The following is a 17,183-nucleotide window of genomic DNA, read 5'->3' as shown; positions in this document are numbered from 1 at the left end:
TTCCTTGCAATCCTGTCTCCAGACAAACGACACTGGCTGCTGCCGCAAAGAAATTATCTTGAATACCTCCGCGTCAGGCCTGGACCCTTTGTTAGGAGGCACGCCCAGTGCAACTGGACCTGCCGTTTTGTACCCCTGTTTTCTTTTTGCAATTTGACATATGTGTTTAACCTTGTGCAATAAACAATCAGCTGTTAGTAGCGGTATGCCTTCGTCTCCTCTGTTGGCCTGTGTGCTCTCTTTTACTTTTCCTCGGGTTAGGTGAAAATTTATTTGGAGTTCCGGGTACAATGTGCCTCATAATTAGGTCATGTTTTACGTACATAAGACCCCAGTATTTGTTTTAAATTAACGTCATCAGCTGCTTGTTTTTCGCCGTGTTCAGGGTGCACAACTTTTGCGCGCTTTGTCCTCTCACAGCGACATTTCCAAATGTCACCTGCGGTGACTGTGGAAACGGCTGAAGCAATTGTGTTTCTACTGCGGCTTCGCTTTTGACTTCCTTGGTCGGCGTCCAAAATGTGATTGGCCGTAACCCCTCACAAATTTTCAAGAATTTCAAGTCTCCGAGCCCACCGAGTTCCCGAGTTGAAGCCATAGTTGATGCCCTGACACGGGCAAGTCGCATTGTTGAAACGCTGGCTTCAGCGACATTCTTTGTTCCAGCACTGTTAGTCTCGTCTACTTGTACGAAGTCGACGTCTTTTCCGTAAATTTATACGATCACATGACGGCCTTGAATAGTGCTAGAGTAGAGCTTCGCGTACTAAGGTCTCACATTCATTGGCCATGTCGTCATCAAGAACAGAGTCCATCCCGACCGGGAGAAGACAGCAGTCATCGCAAAGTTCCCACAGCACGTCAAGAAGGCAGTGAAATGCACATCGATGAAAGAAGCGCAGGCCCCGGCGCCGTGCTAGTCCAAAAGAAAGATGGACTTGAAAGGGACATAGCATACGCTAGCTGATTGGTGTCGAAAGGTGAAGCCAGTTACTCTACAAAAAAAAAACAAAAAAACAGTGCCTTGGCTTTATTTGGGCTATGACAAAATGTCTGCCTTATCTGTAAGGCAGACCCTGCATAGATGGCACCACCAGAGCTTGTGCCATCTGGGAGTTTTCTAGGACACTTCAGGGTGCCTCGCACAGTGCAGTCTCAAACACAAGGGCATTGGTCTGTGTCCTCCTCTTCCCCCTGTCCTTTAGCGTGGTATTCTGCTCGTACGCTTCTCAAGCAATTGACATCACGTTGATTTACAAGTCCGGTCGAAAGTACTCTGACTGCCTGTCCCGCATACCTATTTACCCATACCCGAAAGATGACCAAGACGGCGACACCTTTTTGCGAACAAAAGGCGCAGACGACTTTGCCAAACAGCAACGAAGAGACCCGAACTAAGCAGCCTTGTCGATTACTTGGAACGCAAGACGTGCCTAAGGTATTTGAACTCGGATTGTCTTTGTTTTTATTACAAAACGATGTCCTCGTAAAAAAGAACTTAGCTGGCGCGATTGCTTAGCGGTTATGGCGCTCGGCTTCTAAGCACGAGGTCATGGGTTCGGTTCCCGCCCGCGGCGACAGCATTTCAATGGTAGCGAATTGCAATAATCCCGTGTACTTAGATTTCGGTGCATGTTACAGAAGCCCAGATTTTAAAAATTAATCCGGAGTCTGCCACTATGACGCGCATCATAACATTGTGGTTTGCGCTCATAAAATCCCAGAATTTAATCAATTTTTCTTGAAGTTACCACCAGTCCGCGTAAACTACCTTTTCGTTGTGCCCTCAGCACTACGCTTAGAGGTTCTGTACGCCCTACATGGCGACACAACCACTGTGTACTTTCAATTCTCCCGTACGTTCACGAGGATACAAGACAAGTATTACTAGCCGTAATACCAGGCCAACCACGCCAGCGAAATCGCTACAACCCAATAGAACATCCTTGCCTACAATTCCCGCAGATCAGGATGGACTTATAACCCTTTCCGACGTTCACATCCGGGAATAAGTGGATCGTCGTGGTTAACAAGTACCTTACGCGCTACGCCAAAACGAAAGCCCTGCAAAAATGCAGCGTGGTTGAAGTGAGGAAATTTGTCCAGAGCATCTTCTTAAGATGCAGTGTCCCAGAAGTCTTCATCACCGACAGAGGAACAGCTTTGACTGCGAAGCTTCTCGAGCGATCCTGCAAACAGTCAATGAAGTCGCCGTAGGACAACCGCCTATCACCCAAAGGCGAATTGGTTTACAGACCACCTTAATAAAATATTCGCCGACCTATTAGCAATATCGTCGTCGAACCCAAGTGAGATGCCGTCCTCCCGTGCGTGATCATTGCTCACAACACGGCTGTGCAAGAAATAACGCAGGTGACGCAGTTCAAGCTGCTTTACGAAATGAACTTGGCGACAACGCTTAACCTCATGCTGCGAAACACCAGCGACGAACGCCACTCGACGTCGCCTCGAGCGGGCTGAGGAAGCCTGAAAACACGCTTTCGTGCATATCAGAAACTGTAAAGTGCTGACAGGCGACACTATGATCTTCGATGAAGATATGTGTAATTCCAGCCGGGCGGCCGTGCTTGATTTTGGATACCAATACAAGTCGACTCGACTTAGTGTAAACCTACGGCAGCGGTAATTCTGGCCGTGAAAAGTACTCCGACGTCTTGGTGAGCTGAACTATGCCGTCTGGCTTACGACGTCCTTCAATGGTAGCGGCGCCGTGCGCTGCCGCAAGTCATACACCTAGTGTGTCTTAAGAAGTCTACGCGCGATAATAAACTTCAATACGTGAATTGTTACTCAGTTCATTAGTTGCTTTTCTTTTACGTGCCTTATTCGGTTTCATCTTCTGGCTGCAGCATTGTTACGATGATTTTTAAGAAGGGGCTATTGACACGTCTTCATTGTTTCTTCCGGTGACCGTTGTTTCACGGGCAAGCCACTCTTACAGAGACATCGCATGCCGCAAGGCGTTCCTGCAACTACTGAAAGAAAGGGGAAGGTCGTCGCCGATTATACACTGTAGCGAGATGTTCTTGTTTAATAAGATTGCATACACCATGCAAACAGTGGTGTACGATTGGAGCGTTGGCAGGAATCAGTGATTGTGGTGGAATGGATTGTGAGTCATGCATAATAATTAATGCACTTGACCAATTGATGAGATTTCGAGCCTCGTGCTAACCGCTATTGTGCTCCGACTGCTACTTGTTCTTCTGTGCACAAGTTCGCCCAATGAAGAATTAAATTCTTAGGTTACGCCTTCGGGTAGTGTCTCATTCCTCAACGTCACGAAAGCGTAACAAGAGCTATAACGTAAAGATATTACAATATGTTTATAATCCATCTCTGCCTACAGCCCTCCACAATGAACCAAACATTTTTCGGGCCACTACCAATTCGCCTGTCGTTCCACCACGTCATGTAAACAGCGAAAACTTCGCATCTCGTATAACGTGTAAACCCTGATTATGCATAATTAGGCTGACGAAAAGAAAAACTGTTTTTTTTTTTATTCTACATCCTTTTCACCATTAGCCCTTTTCTATTGATGAAATATTTCGGCCTGTCTGTCAAATTTGCCTGTCTGTCATGCGACGTCATAAAACGACAATAACTCATGATATAATATGACGTGCGCACAGCAAAGATTGCCAAACACAACCAAAGTTTTTGTATAAGCCGGAGACTACCCCTTCACGAAAGGAATAAAATATGGCCTCTCGCTAATCGCTCTGGCACTGCCTAGTCGGAGCTACTCGGGAGAATTGATTTCTCCCGTATAACAAAGAAATTTGCGTCGCAGTATAACAATGACGATGGCTTTCCGCAAATATACGACATCGCTCTGCCAACTTTTCCATGACGATCCCGTTTAGGCAGAATTGTTAACATTCCGGTGCACGTCGGCGTCATTTTCGATCAGCCATTGCATTCTCAGGAAGGGGAAGTGGACTTCTCAAACATACCGGCACCGCCGTCCTCATCCGGGTACCTACTTTCAGTGCACTGTAGTCGTTGACAACCTCAGAAGTAAAAGTTTTATGTACGCTGTCCCACTCTCACATAATTTTCATAGGTGCACCAGACAATAAGTTTCGCTTCTGTATCTGAAAGGGAGCTGTTTCGCGTGTTTAAAACAACTTTTTTCTCCGTACAAGTCGCTCTTTGTGTCACTAGTTTCAGAATAAAACCTGATCATCTCGATCAATGGGTGATTCCGATATCACTGCTAGTCAAAGGTAAGCTTCCAGCTTCAAACAACTAGCGCTTATTTTCGATTTGGCTTAGCGTTTACATTAGCAGAGCAAGGTCACTAAGCTGAGAGCAGACTCTAGCACGCTCGGCTTTCTTTCAGAGGTAAAGTGCGGGTGCGCGGCGTCAGGTGCGCCGAAACTCTCTCGACTTCTTCGCACTCCTCGCCTCTTGTCAGCCAATAATATAAGAAAATCCTGTTAAGCTATGCATTGCTATTTGCTTTAAAAAGAAATGAATGTGACCTATAGAGAATGATAAAATCAGAAGCCAACAAACACTGATACCAAGGACAACATGGGGGAAATTACTGGTGCCTAATAATCCACTTTAATTTCCATCTGTTTATCGTTTCTTTATTGCATTTATTAACCACTAGTAATTTCCCCTATGTTGTCCTGGTGTCAGTGTTTGCTGGCTTCTTATGATATGACTAATAAATATCGGCCCCCTCGCTTAACCCCCTTTCTTCTCGTTTATTACATAACGAGGGTCTCGAATCCCGGAACATTGATGCCTTCAGGTAGCATGTGTGGGTTTATTAACCAGTTGCCTCCACCAAAAAAGATCACGTTCGCGTGAGGCCTGCGGCAGACAGGACGTTCCACGTCCGCCGCCAAGGTCTGTGAGTGGTGGCGCTGGCTAACGCTCCCAGGGTTCTACTATGATACATAAATACCCAAGAAAGTGGATGGGGAAACGGTGCCGCGGTAGCTCCATTGGTAGAGTATCGCACGCGAAATGCGAAGGTTGTGGGTTCGGTTGCCACCTGCGGCAAGTTGTTTTTTCATCCACTTTATTTTCCATTAATTTATCGTTTCTTTATTTCATTAATTAAGCACCAGTAATTTCGCCTATGTTGTCCTTGGTGTCAGTGTTTGTTGGCTTCTTGTGATATGACTGATAAAAATCGGGCCCCTCAGTTAGCCCCCTTTCTTCTCCTATAGAGAAGACGAGAGGGCTTCACTGGTCTGTTCAAGAAACAATGCGACCCATCGCCCGATATTTGCGTTGGAAGTTACGTAACTTCGATGTCAGGCGATTGAATTGAAATCATAACTGAATATTTTCACGTTATCAGGCCTAATAAACAGCTTTAGTATAGCGTAAAACGCTTGCGTTAGCGTTCGCGTGCGACGCAACGCTAACGCAAAGAAATGCTGCACTGCGCGGCACAAGGTACTGTTTTAGAATAGCGGAACGGAGAAAAGCGCTAACGTTAACGCAAACATATACGGCGCCATCTAGATGTAAAAACACGAAATACTGGCAAGCCAAATCCACAAGATATGTCGAGCTAATCCAATGCCGACTCCGCAAATATGCCCCTAAGTCAAGCTTGTCCAAAGCCCCAGTCGCTCCGTTAATTACGCATGTAGGTGTTTGACTTCAGTGTTGTTTTGTCGAGAGTCGCGAAACACACCGATTATTCTTAGCATGCTGCGATCGAGTGTTCTGTGGGACCCATATTACCTGTACTTTCTAAGTTGGGATGATATAGACGCCCTCATGCTTCGGGAACGACAGCGACCGCGCAGGTTGTACGTGTTCTTAAGAGGCGGCCTGCTCAATATCGAGGTGTATTCCGGAGGGGACGTTTCGCCGGCAATTTAGCTTCCAGATAGCGGATTTCCCACTTCTTTCCACTTTTTTGCAACAGACGCCCATCTTGACGTCTGTTCGAATGGGTTCAAGGCGAAAACCTCGTTCAGGAGGTTCATGTCGTCGTCGTTAGTAAAGCGCACACGCATTGTGACCGCTGCACCGACCACACTACTTTGTTTTGCCGCGACATGCATCGGCTTGACATGCGGCTTTACACCAAGCGAACGAGCGAAATACACTTGGGCGCCATCTCGAGGCGGATACAGCAAACATGAGCAAACAGGAGCAAACCTACTTGTTAAGCCTACTGCGCCGCTAAACGAGAACGTATATCGTAAACAGCGTCCATTTGTCACCTTTACGCCGCTGTTGAAGCATCATCAGACAAATCTAAAGCGAACACGAGCATTAGTTGGGAATGAATGAGCCGAACAGTGCAGGCCGACGACTCGATAGACCCGAAGCGGGCAGCTCTCACTTCGACTGGCACAGCCATGTTGCCGTACGTAAGGCTCCCTTTGCGTGCGTTAGCGTTCACCGCTAAATCCTGAAAATAGCGTACGTACGTAAGAGCTCCAGCAGCGTTTACGTACAGCGCATGCGCAGTGTTGTGCACGCAACGCTTACGCTAACGCTAACTCTTTGCGTTTGCTGCTTTACGCTATACTAAAACTGTCTAATATATCGTAAGTGGTCTTGCCTTAGGATTACGGCATGGGAAATGACTTATCTCTACTTTGTTTTGACTTCACATTTGCAATATGTGGACTAATGCGAATAATAAAATTTTTTTCAGTAAATTCTTTTGTTTGCTTCAAAGACATCGTAATTCGCGCAATAGTACTCTCTGCCATACCCTGGAATCCACCTGGGAAGTCCGGACAGCAATATTGCTCTGACAACTGTTGGAACAAGCACGGCTGCGTATTATTTCGTTTGCTGAAGAGACTGTGTCTTTGTTCCGTTTTTGTCTAATATGTACACCAGCGTTTCGTACATTTTGTGCGCTATACATTAAGTTTTGTGCAATATGTATCGTTTTCATTATCACAGTGACTTGCCTACTTCTTTATCTTTTTCGGATGACCGTTTTCCCCGCCTAAGAAATGTTATCGCAAAGCGAAGGACGTGCCTGCATTTATCGGAAGTTTCTCAAATGTCTATCCGCTATCTGTTGTCACCGGACCTTGTGTAATCTGATTTCATGTATGCGCGACGCGAATGGTGTAGAACTTTTTGGGAGACAGACGGACACCAACGATTACTCCGGTGCATTCGATGACTGATGTATAAAAGCCGACGCGCTTCACCCGCTGTTCAGGTTTTTGACGATCGCCGACTGTGTTAGCCGCTATCATTGTTCTTTGAATGGAACTTGCTTTTGAGGGCGCAGGTTCGCCCAATAAAACGCTAGTTTCGTCATTCACAGTTTCGCTGTGAATGACCCAACAGGCCCGGCTTGAAGCGACGACCTACGTCGCCGTCGCCCGCCATCAAATTAACCCTCCGCGCCCGCGCCCACACGCTGTAACGACGCAGTTCCGCCGTCCGCCACCGCCAGCTCGCCAACCCGTCATACTACCCAAGTAAAACGGACATTTGGCGCGCTCCTGACCACCGCCCGCTCTGCTACCACTGTGGTGAAGGGGCTCACGTTTGCGCACGATGGCCAAACCGGGAGATAGGACCGCGAGGGTTCGCCGATAACGCGCCGCGACCACAGCTTTGCGAACGACCTCGCGATATCACCGACTACCTCGCCGCTACTTAGTGGAGCGCTCGACGACCGTCCCGTTCACCGTCACCAGGCCGCGGCCTGTCGCCGCAGCGCCGGCTATACACTGGCTCAGCCCGCAGCCGGTCAGTCAACCCTTATCCGGAAAACTAAAAACAACAACCGATGGAGGTGCGATTGCTGTTCGTGGAACTGACGAAGAGCCTCCGCCGCCGACGAAGACGCCGTAAAGTCTAACTTCACGATATATCAACGAGACGCCACCATCCCGACGAAGCCTAGAAGCAAACAATATACCGATAAAAGAAGACCTGATGTCGCGACGTTCCAGCCACACGTCAACACGACGCAGCCGTGATCCGATGTCAAGACCTAACTACAACGCAAGACAAAGAACCACCGACCTCGACGTGACCTCGATGGCCACGCAGTCACCACTTTAGTGCACACAGGAGCCGACAACTCCGTCATGAGTAGACCCCTTGCCGCCCCAGTTGAAGAAAGTTAAGACTGCAGGGAAGGCCTTCAAATTCGTACAGCTGGAGGACTCCTAATAAAATTGACTGGAATCTGCATGGCCAGAATTACCGTTAATGACCGGGCCTACCTTACCACTTTCGTTATCCTCCAACAGTGTTCACAAGGCGTCATTCTTCACATCGACTTCCTGAACCAACACGGCGCGATCATTGACCTGAAGTCGAAGTCTATAACGCCGTCGGAAGATCAAGCAATACGGCCGGTGAGCTCTCGTAGTCACCACGCCTTGAATGTGCTCGAAGTTCAAGTGAGCATCCCGCCTCGCTCCACCGGGAACGAAGCACCCGCAGATGTAGAAGGCGTCATCGAGGGCAACTAACATCTACTGCTCAACCGTGAAATTTGCGTCGCGAGAGGGATCGCTCGACTGCACTGAGGGAAAGCGAAAGTGATGCTGACAAACGTCAGCAAGGATTTTAAGCAAATCGACAATGGCACGACGATGGCATACATCGAGGAAATTCTGGAAACCAGCAATGCGTTTGTCCTCTCGGATTATGCGGCATCTACCTCGGCAACCAATTTTCCCGAATCAGACTTCGACATAAATCCACTTCTCCCCATCAGTAACCAGGAACAGCCCAAAGGTCTTCTCCGACGACACAGAGACTGCTTTTCAACGTCATCGAGTATTCGACTAACGCCAGTCGCGAAGCATCGCATAATAACCGAAGAGTGTTCTCGGCCACTCTGCCAAGGCCCATACCGAGGTTTGGCACGAGAACGCGAAGTGTAAAGCAACAAGTCGACGAAATGCTGCGCGACATCATCCAGCCCTGGAAAAGCCCGTGGACATCTGTAGTATTGGTAAAGAAAAAGGACCGAACCCTACGTTTCTGCATCGATTATCGTCGATTGAACAATATTAAGAAGAAAGACGTATATCCCCTTCCACACATAGACGACGCGTTGGATCGTCTCTGCAACGCTAAATAGTTCCAGTCGATGGATCTCAAGACAGGGTGCTGGCAAATAAAAGTCAATGAGCGGGATCGCGCGAAGACTGCATTCATCACGCCAGACGGCCGCTTTAAATTCAAGGTCATGCCATTCGGACTGTGCTTGGCGCCTGCAACGTTCTAGCACGTGACGGAGACGTCTACCGTCAGGGTTGAAGTGTGAGACCTGCCTCGTCTACTTGTATGACGTCGTCGTTTTTTCTGCAAGTTTCGGCGAGCACTTGAGACGCCTTGAAACTACTTATGACAAGTCTTCCGGACTCACTTTGAAACCGGAAAAATTTCACTCTGCGTACGAAGAGCTGCTGTTCATGCGACACGTCATCAGCAAATCTGAAGTACGCCTCGACCCACAGAAAACAGCAGCCATTGCAATGTTCCTGCAGCCCATTGACAAGAAGGCAGTGCATAGATTCCTTGGCACGTGCGCCTACTACAGGCGCTTTGTCAAGGACTTTTCAAGCATCGCTGCGCAGCTGACACATCCAACTAAATGTGATGTCGAGTTCAAGTGGGGAAACGCGGAATACCGACGCATTTCACGAACTCAAACGACGCATGCAGTCGTTGCCGGCACTTGCGCAATTCAACGAGGACGCCGATACCGAAATCGACACTGACGCCAGTAGCCTAGGCCTCAACGCCGTCCTAGTGCAGAGGAAAGATGGACTTGAACGCGTGTTAGCTTACGCTAGTCGGTCGCTGTCAAAAGCGGAAGGCAATTATTCTACAATCAAAAAGGAACGCCTTGCCATCATATATATGGGCTACAGCTAAATTCCTCCCTTACCTATATGGCAGACCGCTGAAAGTCGTAAGCTACCATAGCGCCTTCTTCTGGTTAGCGACGTTAAACGAACCTTCAGGATACCTGGCACAGTGGAGCCTCCAACTGCAAGAATATGCCATCAGTGTAATTTACAAGTCTGGACCAAGACGATGTGATGGCGACTGCTGTCTCGCCACTCTCATCGACCTGCCGCCCAATAATGACCCAGACGACGACGACGACGCCTTTTTAGCAACAATTAGGACAAATGACTTTGCGCAGCAGCACCGAGCGGACACCGAGCGGACACCGAGCTAAGAACGCTTGCGGAGTACTTGGAAAGGAAAACCGACTTTGTCCCGCGGAAATTTAGGCGCGGATTATCTTTGGTCTTGCTAAAGGACGTCCTTGTGAAGAACGTTTCCCCAGCCTCTGCTAACTGCCTACTAGTTGTGCCTACAGCTCTCCGGTCAGAAGTCCTGCATGCCCTGCTCGACGATAAGGCAGCCGGGCACCTCGGGTTTTCTCATACACTTGCGAGAATGCAAGTGAAGCATTACTGTCCGTGCCTTACCGCCGACGTTGCCCTACGTCAAGACTTGTCGTGACTGCCAACGAAGCAAGCCACCACCAACTAGGCCAGCGGGATTACTACACCTGATCGACCCACCTTGCTCACGGTTTCAGCGGATCGGAATAAATTTGTGGGGACCCTTTTCCGATGTCAACAACTGGAAGCAAGTGGATCAACGTGGCGATGGACTACTTCACCCGCTTCGCTGAAACGAAAGCTGTTCCGAAAGGTACTGCAGCAGAAATGGCGAAATTGTTCATCGAGAATGTTTTGCTACGACATGGCGCCCCAGAACTCCTCATCACCAACAGAGGAACGGCGTTTACAGCAGAGGTCACTCAAGCCATTCTGCAATACAGCCAGACAAGCAACAGGAGGACAACTGCCTACCGCCCGCAGACGAATGGTCTTACGGAGCCGCTCAACAAGACTCTCGCTGACATGCTAGCAATGTACGTCGACATCGAACACAAGATGTGGGATACCCTCCTCTCGTACGTAGTCTTCGCTTACAACATGGCAGTGCAAGAAATAGCACAGATCAAGCCGTTCAAGCTAGTTTACGGAAAGAACCCGACCACAGCTCTCGACGCCATGCTGCCGCACGTCACCGAGAAGAAAATGTCGACCTCGCCACCTATCTCCAGGGCACCAAGAAGTCCGAGAGCTCGCCCGCCTGCAGATCAAGAACCATCAGAGGACCGACAGCCGACACTCCAACCTTCGACGCCACTACATCGAGTAGCAGCCCGGCGACCGTGTTTAGTTTTTTACTCTGATGCGCCGACGAGGCCTCAGTGAGAAACTATTACGTCGCTATTTCGGACCCTGCAAGTTCATCCGGCGCATTGGCGCAATCGACTATGAGGTCGTGCCAGACGGAATTTCGCTATCACAGCTGCGCCGCTCACAACGTGAAATATTGTATGTGGTGCGGATTAAGCCGTTCTACCAGCGCTAACGAACTTCCGGATTTTGCATAGCTGAAGTTTGGACTTTTCTAACATCGAAGCTGTTCTTGCTTGGCGTAAAATGGACCGCGTATCAGAAAACTCCACCGATGGAGACACTGCGCGCAGCCGGTTTCACCGCCGCGCCGAGATCTGCGCATGCGCCGTTATAATGGTTAGGATATTAGCATGCGCTTGACCTTGGAAAGGATATGAAAGCGTATGCTTGGCGGTGCTCGGTCAGTTAACGCCATGGGGCGGCCCAGGAATGTTCGTACTGCCGACGTGTGCGCATCGCGAAGCTAGAGTTGCTGCAATAAGGGAGACACAACGGCAACGACGGGCCGATCTGAGCAACTTGGCCAGAGAGGCTGAAGTCAACAGGTTGCGACTACGCGAACACCCAGAATACTGCAGTCGAGTTTGAGCCAGGATTGCTGCGAAACATCGACAATTACGCCAAGACCCTCGCATGAATGCGAAATCTCGCTGCAAACCTCCCAGAAATAGGTGAAAACCACTTGAAGCCAAGTTTCAATCTAGCAGCAGCCAAGTTATAACCTAGCAGTAGCCGGAATAGCCCCTAATCGACCAGCTTCGCTGTTTCAAACCTCGCGCGACCGAGTACGAGCTTGCCCGTTTTGTTTTTTTTTTTACTGTCTTACTTTGCACTATGCTTCTTGGTTGTTTTGTCACTTTTGGTTAATAAATGTCCTGTAAATTTTTCGTTCTGTCATGTTCGCAGCATCGCGACGATGCTTTATAAGAGGAGGGCATTGACACGTGTACTTTATCTTTTTCGGGTGACCGCTTATCACGGCCTAACAAATATTATCGCACAGCGCAGGATGCACCTGCATGTATCGGAAGTTTCTCGAATGTTATCGATGGTTCTATCCACTGTCTGTTGTCACCGAACTTTGTGTAATCTGATTTCATGTATGCGTGAAGCAAATGGTGTAGAACTTTCTGGAAGACCCGCGTCACCAGCGAATACTCTGGAATATTCGATGACTGATGTATAAAAGCCGATGCGCTTTACCTCCTGATCAGATTTTCGACGATCACCGACTGTGTTCGCCGCTATCATTGTTGTTTGAGTGTAACTTGCTTTTGAGGGCAAAGGTTCGCCCAATAAAACGCTACTTTCGTCATTCACAGTTTTGCTGCCTTCTTCACCTTCACTGCCACGTGACAGCAGTGTCTATCATATACGCACATTACGTTTTGGTATGTACCCTATCTGTCTTTACTGTGCGCCCCCCTTACACAATGCCTAATTCGAGGACTGTAAGGAAATTTTAATCAATAAACAAATAAAACTAAACTAAATCGCCAGAATTCATCTCACGATGACTTTCGACGGTGATGTGCTTAGCGTTGAATCAACACAGCGGCACAATATTGCGGCCATCGGTACGGGTTATGTATTAGGCGTGTGCTGCAACAGGATTCCTCTTTCGCGCTTCCCTAAGAACACGACGCCATCTAATGGGGACGCCGCTAAGCCGGCGCATGGCCTCCAAAATACATGGCGCGCCGTTACATGAACTACATAATGGGGCAGCAGGCCACCTCTTTCGCACTTCCCTCGCATCTTCTGGCGCGGCCCAAAAGACCGCGCGGGGCCTCCGAGAAGAGAAGCACGAAGTGCCGGTGCCTGCGAGCTAAGAGAATGGTTCCCTTGCTTGCTGCACTCCTAGTTGCATGTGCTGTGTGATCAAAGTTCATGAGACGTTCATTGAAGAGCGGCTCATACCCAGTGCATTCACAGTGCAGCTCGCTAAAACGTTGCAGTAAAGTGCATTCGTTGATAAGCGGCGCGTAGCAAGAGCATTTGAGGCGAAGCCTGCTAAAGCATGGGGTTGCTATCTTCGAGAAACCCTAATGACGTGGGCGCGATTCCCCCCTTCATCGGAGAAACTTAAACATCTTTTAGCACATTACAAATCTTAGGTTACGTCCCGCACATTTCGGGGTTGGGCATGTATCTATGTTTGTATCGAATCGCTTTCCCACCTACTTGGGTAACTAGGTGGTCCATGTCTAATGGGTAGCGCATCCGGCTGCTGTGCTGAGGAAACAGGGTTTGAAACCATCTGACCAAGTTTGGTCACTCGATATGTGACAATGTGTGCATATGTACGACTCTTGAAGAACCACCTTCGCGCCGACATGTTTCATTGCAGGTGCGCGACTGGGTACAGGTGTTCAGTTAAACCCTTTCACGCCGACTTGGTGCACTAGGTTTGTGCACTTCGGTTAGTGGGGGTCTTCTATGAACCTCTTTGATGCTGACTTAGGTCAGTGGATATATACCAGCAGGTGTGTGCCGCTCTCCAGTGAACGTCTTTGACACCAATTTGGGTAACTAGGTATGGGCCACTGGGCTGGGCTGTATGAGTGGATGAACCCTGCTAGTCATTAGGACCTGACTCATAATTGCCAGCGTAATCTTCACTCTTAGCGGAACAGCCTACGTGTAGTTTTAAAGTCATAAGGATATTGGTAACGTGTAAACAGAACGTGTAAACAGTTCCGTGACGTGTTCAATACCGGTATAATCCTTCACTGTTTGTCGCACACAAACTACTCACCTTCGTCGGTTTCTGGACTTCTGTCACACCTTTACTTCAGTGATTGTTCAATACGTCAACTATCTCTTTCACAACATTGGATGGCCTCAGGTTACGTGAACCATTTCAAGCACTGTTCCAGTGGCATCGCCTTCGCTGAGGATCCCGGTCACGTCACTTCATTTCTTCACGCTTGTTAGGGGTATTACAGAAGAGGTAGAATCAACACATATATAATAAATGTCGCCACAGGTTTCAGTTTGACGACGAGCGTCTTGTTTCTTTTACCAATTACGGTAAGCAAGTAGACGCAGCTCCCTGATGACGAAAGACATTGCTGTCTTTGGATGCTCGGCAGGAAAACAATACTGAAAATATTTTTCTGCGAGCATAGTTGCGCTACCTGAAGTAGATCAACATTGCGTTGAGATCGACGTGATGAAGGGGCAGTGTACGGAGTGCGATTATGCGATTGATAGAAGAAAGTGTGGAAACAAAAAATCAGAGCGATTCTAAAAGGTCATCATAGAAGTTATGTGCAGGTGTTTGTTCAAGTATGATAAGGGGATGTCGCCTGAACATGAAAATTTATTGTTCTCAGCGGCGCCATCTTCATTTGCCAAAAAGGCGTTTCCGAGCAAAGCTTGATGCCGGTCCCAGATGGAGCATCCATATTCGAGTTTAAGGGTTACTAGTGATTTACAGGCTGTCGCTTTTCTATCTATGGAGAGAAGCCAAGGTGACGTTTCACAAACCAATGTTTATTTAGCGAATGAGATGACAGCAGTAGCGTTATCAAACAGAAGTCGACCAAACGAGTTAACCAAACTTATTCATGGTCGTTGGCGTCTCTTATAGCACCAATAATCACTTTTTTGCGGACTACCAGCACTTGAACAGTCACACGCGCAAGCACATATGCTGTTTGTCCCGCATCAAAGACTGTTTCGGCTGCTTCCTTGGAGGCAGGTGTTTTTCTTCCATCGTCCTAAAATCATCCTGTAGATCTTCCAATACCCATCGACGGGGTATTGGAAGATATGAATCAATGTCATTCACTGCGAAAGTTTTGCCTTTGTCATACAGACAGCTTCTAGTTAATGAACGTTATGCCTTCTGAACTGCATCACGGCGACGGAACCTTCGAGCGCGTGATGAATTGTCTCCATAAGGATATAGTATGCTTGTCATTGCTGCGTAAACGACCCACTTGCCCTTACACCTACTTTTGAGAGACAGGTTAACAGCAACACTTTGCGTCACTTGTAGTACCGAACCAACTTGACTGATTGAATTATTGTTTAAGTTTGGGGCTATAATGCGGCAATATGGACTAATAGACACTTCGCAGTGGCAGCTTGTAAATTATTTTTGGGCGCCTGTGATTTTTTCACATGCGTTCACTGCCCAGCACAGTACTATTTTTTCCTTTCCACCACCGTAAGAGTTTTCCACTGCGACCACGAGTCGAACATCTGTGCTCGGGCTCAGGAGGGCAACGTCGCAGATGTCAAGCCAGTTCCGTGGGGTTTCAGCAGATCTAGGCTCTACTAACACGCAGACGTCAATCAGCGAGCTTAGTGCGACCTAGTTCGTTTAAAAGGGTCAAGAATGCGCTAGAACCACTCAATGAAACACCACCATTGGTACATATGCGCATATAAACTGCCCTACTTTTGTTCCGTCACTGCAGGTGGTCTTCATGGAACAATCGCTCTACCACTACGGCATTAGGCGTCACTACTCCCACGAGCCTCCAAGGGGCCAGTTCTATTTCGGAAAGGTCAATGTACTAACAGTTCCATGTGCGATATTCGTGAGCTACAACGCCAGCGGCTTTCTCAAGAAAAGTCTGCACCAAACGTGAGTTACATGGCTGGACATGCGGTCACGCTTTGAAAAATTCATTGAAGTGGCGTTATCTTGCTGCATATGTGAATAATGTACTCGTTCTATTCACACAGTCCGCGACCTCGAAGCAATATAATGGCATCTTCGATTGCTTGTCAAATAGCACTTCGATAGCTCGAAAAAGGGGGTACAATGGAGCAAAGAACGCGCACACAAGGAAAAGGCGTGCTTACTTATGGGGTAGGTAAAAGATGCTATAATAAATAAAGAAAACTGACACCGATACACGGGTCTTGGGAGGAGTAGAAGTTGCGCATTCGTCGGCTGTTTTCGGGCGGTAATGCACTGTCGAGGTATTATCTACGTACATGTCTTGGGAGTAGTTGACGATGTGCATGCGTCGGAGGTTATGTACAGCAACTTGAATTCCTATAACGTACATTTGAAAGTCCAGCGTGCGTCCGTGTCTAACGCCTTGTCCTTGTGCGCGCGTCCTGTGTGTTTCGCTGGTACCCCCTTTTTCAACTTCATCATGCACCAACTGGCCCAAGAGCTTGCGCTAATGTACTTCGATAGCGCTGCCAGTGTGGCGAATCGCGGTGAATATCGCTGGAATGGGTACCAATGAGGATATAGAATAAATAATAATAGCGATAATGATTTAGGTGCCTCTGATTCTATTATTAAAGCTTCAGTGGTTTTTACACAACATTTTTAGCCCTTCAAATGATCTGAAATGACGATGAGTAAACATAACATCATTTTAGTGTTCCAAATAATTCTCAAATCTGGTTAGCTGTATAGCATCACTGTAACATTACTGTAATACTACGTAAAATTAAAATCTCGTGTATTACGTTTGAAAACACGTTCTGGACGTTTTTCACCGAAGTGGGAGCCTTCGGATATATTTTGACCATCTGGTATTCTTTCATCTGCATCTAATGCGAGGAACCCACGAGCGTTTATCCATTCCGCCGCTATCGGAATGCGCCCACCGTGGCTGCCATCGAACCTGTAGTTCGAGCTCAGGAGCACAGTGTGAGCTTCGATGGCTATAGCTGCTCTCGAAATTTATTAGTATTTCAAACGGCACCCTCATCATCTCCCATCATCAAGTGATCGATGTGTCATGTGCATAAGTTTCTAGATTGTAAAAGAAATGCCGTTTATAAAATAATTTTTAAGTGTGGGCAGTACTATGTCGGTGAGACTGGCGGACGCATAAATGTTAGGTTAAGAAAACACATGGCCAGCTTGAGAGGAAGGCCCTGCACGCATTTTGCAATGCACTGTGCGCAATGTTCATGGAGCCCGTGTAGGCCATCGCTTGACCAAATCTCCATTTTGCATGTTAG

At 47.9% G+C, this 17,183-nt stretch overlaps 1 protein-coding gene across 1 annotated transcript in view; it reads left to right on the top strand.

Moving 5' to 3' along the window:
* LOC126518603 (uncharacterized) overlaps positions 1–17,183 on the top strand; it is a 106,682-nt gene that overhangs the window by 43,107 nt on the left and 46,392 nt on the right. Inside the window, exon 6 of the mRNA XM_050168382.2 lies at positions 15,668–15,837. Coding sequence (XP_050024339.2) covers positions 15,668–15,837 — 170 coding nt within the window. The remainder of the gene's footprint in view (positions 1–15,667; positions 15,838–17,183) is intronic.

The sequence above is a fragment of the Dermacentor andersoni genome, chromosome 1, assembly GCF_023375885.2.
Source record: "Dermacentor andersoni chromosome 1, qqDerAnde1_hic_scaffold, whole genome shotgun sequence".
In the NCBI taxonomy this organism is placed as follows: Eukaryota; Metazoa; Arthropoda; class Arachnida; order Ixodida; family Ixodidae; genus Dermacentor; species Dermacentor andersoni.
The sequence above is the reverse complement of the archived record's forward strand: the minus strand, read 5'-3'. Positions and strand labels throughout refer to the sequence as shown.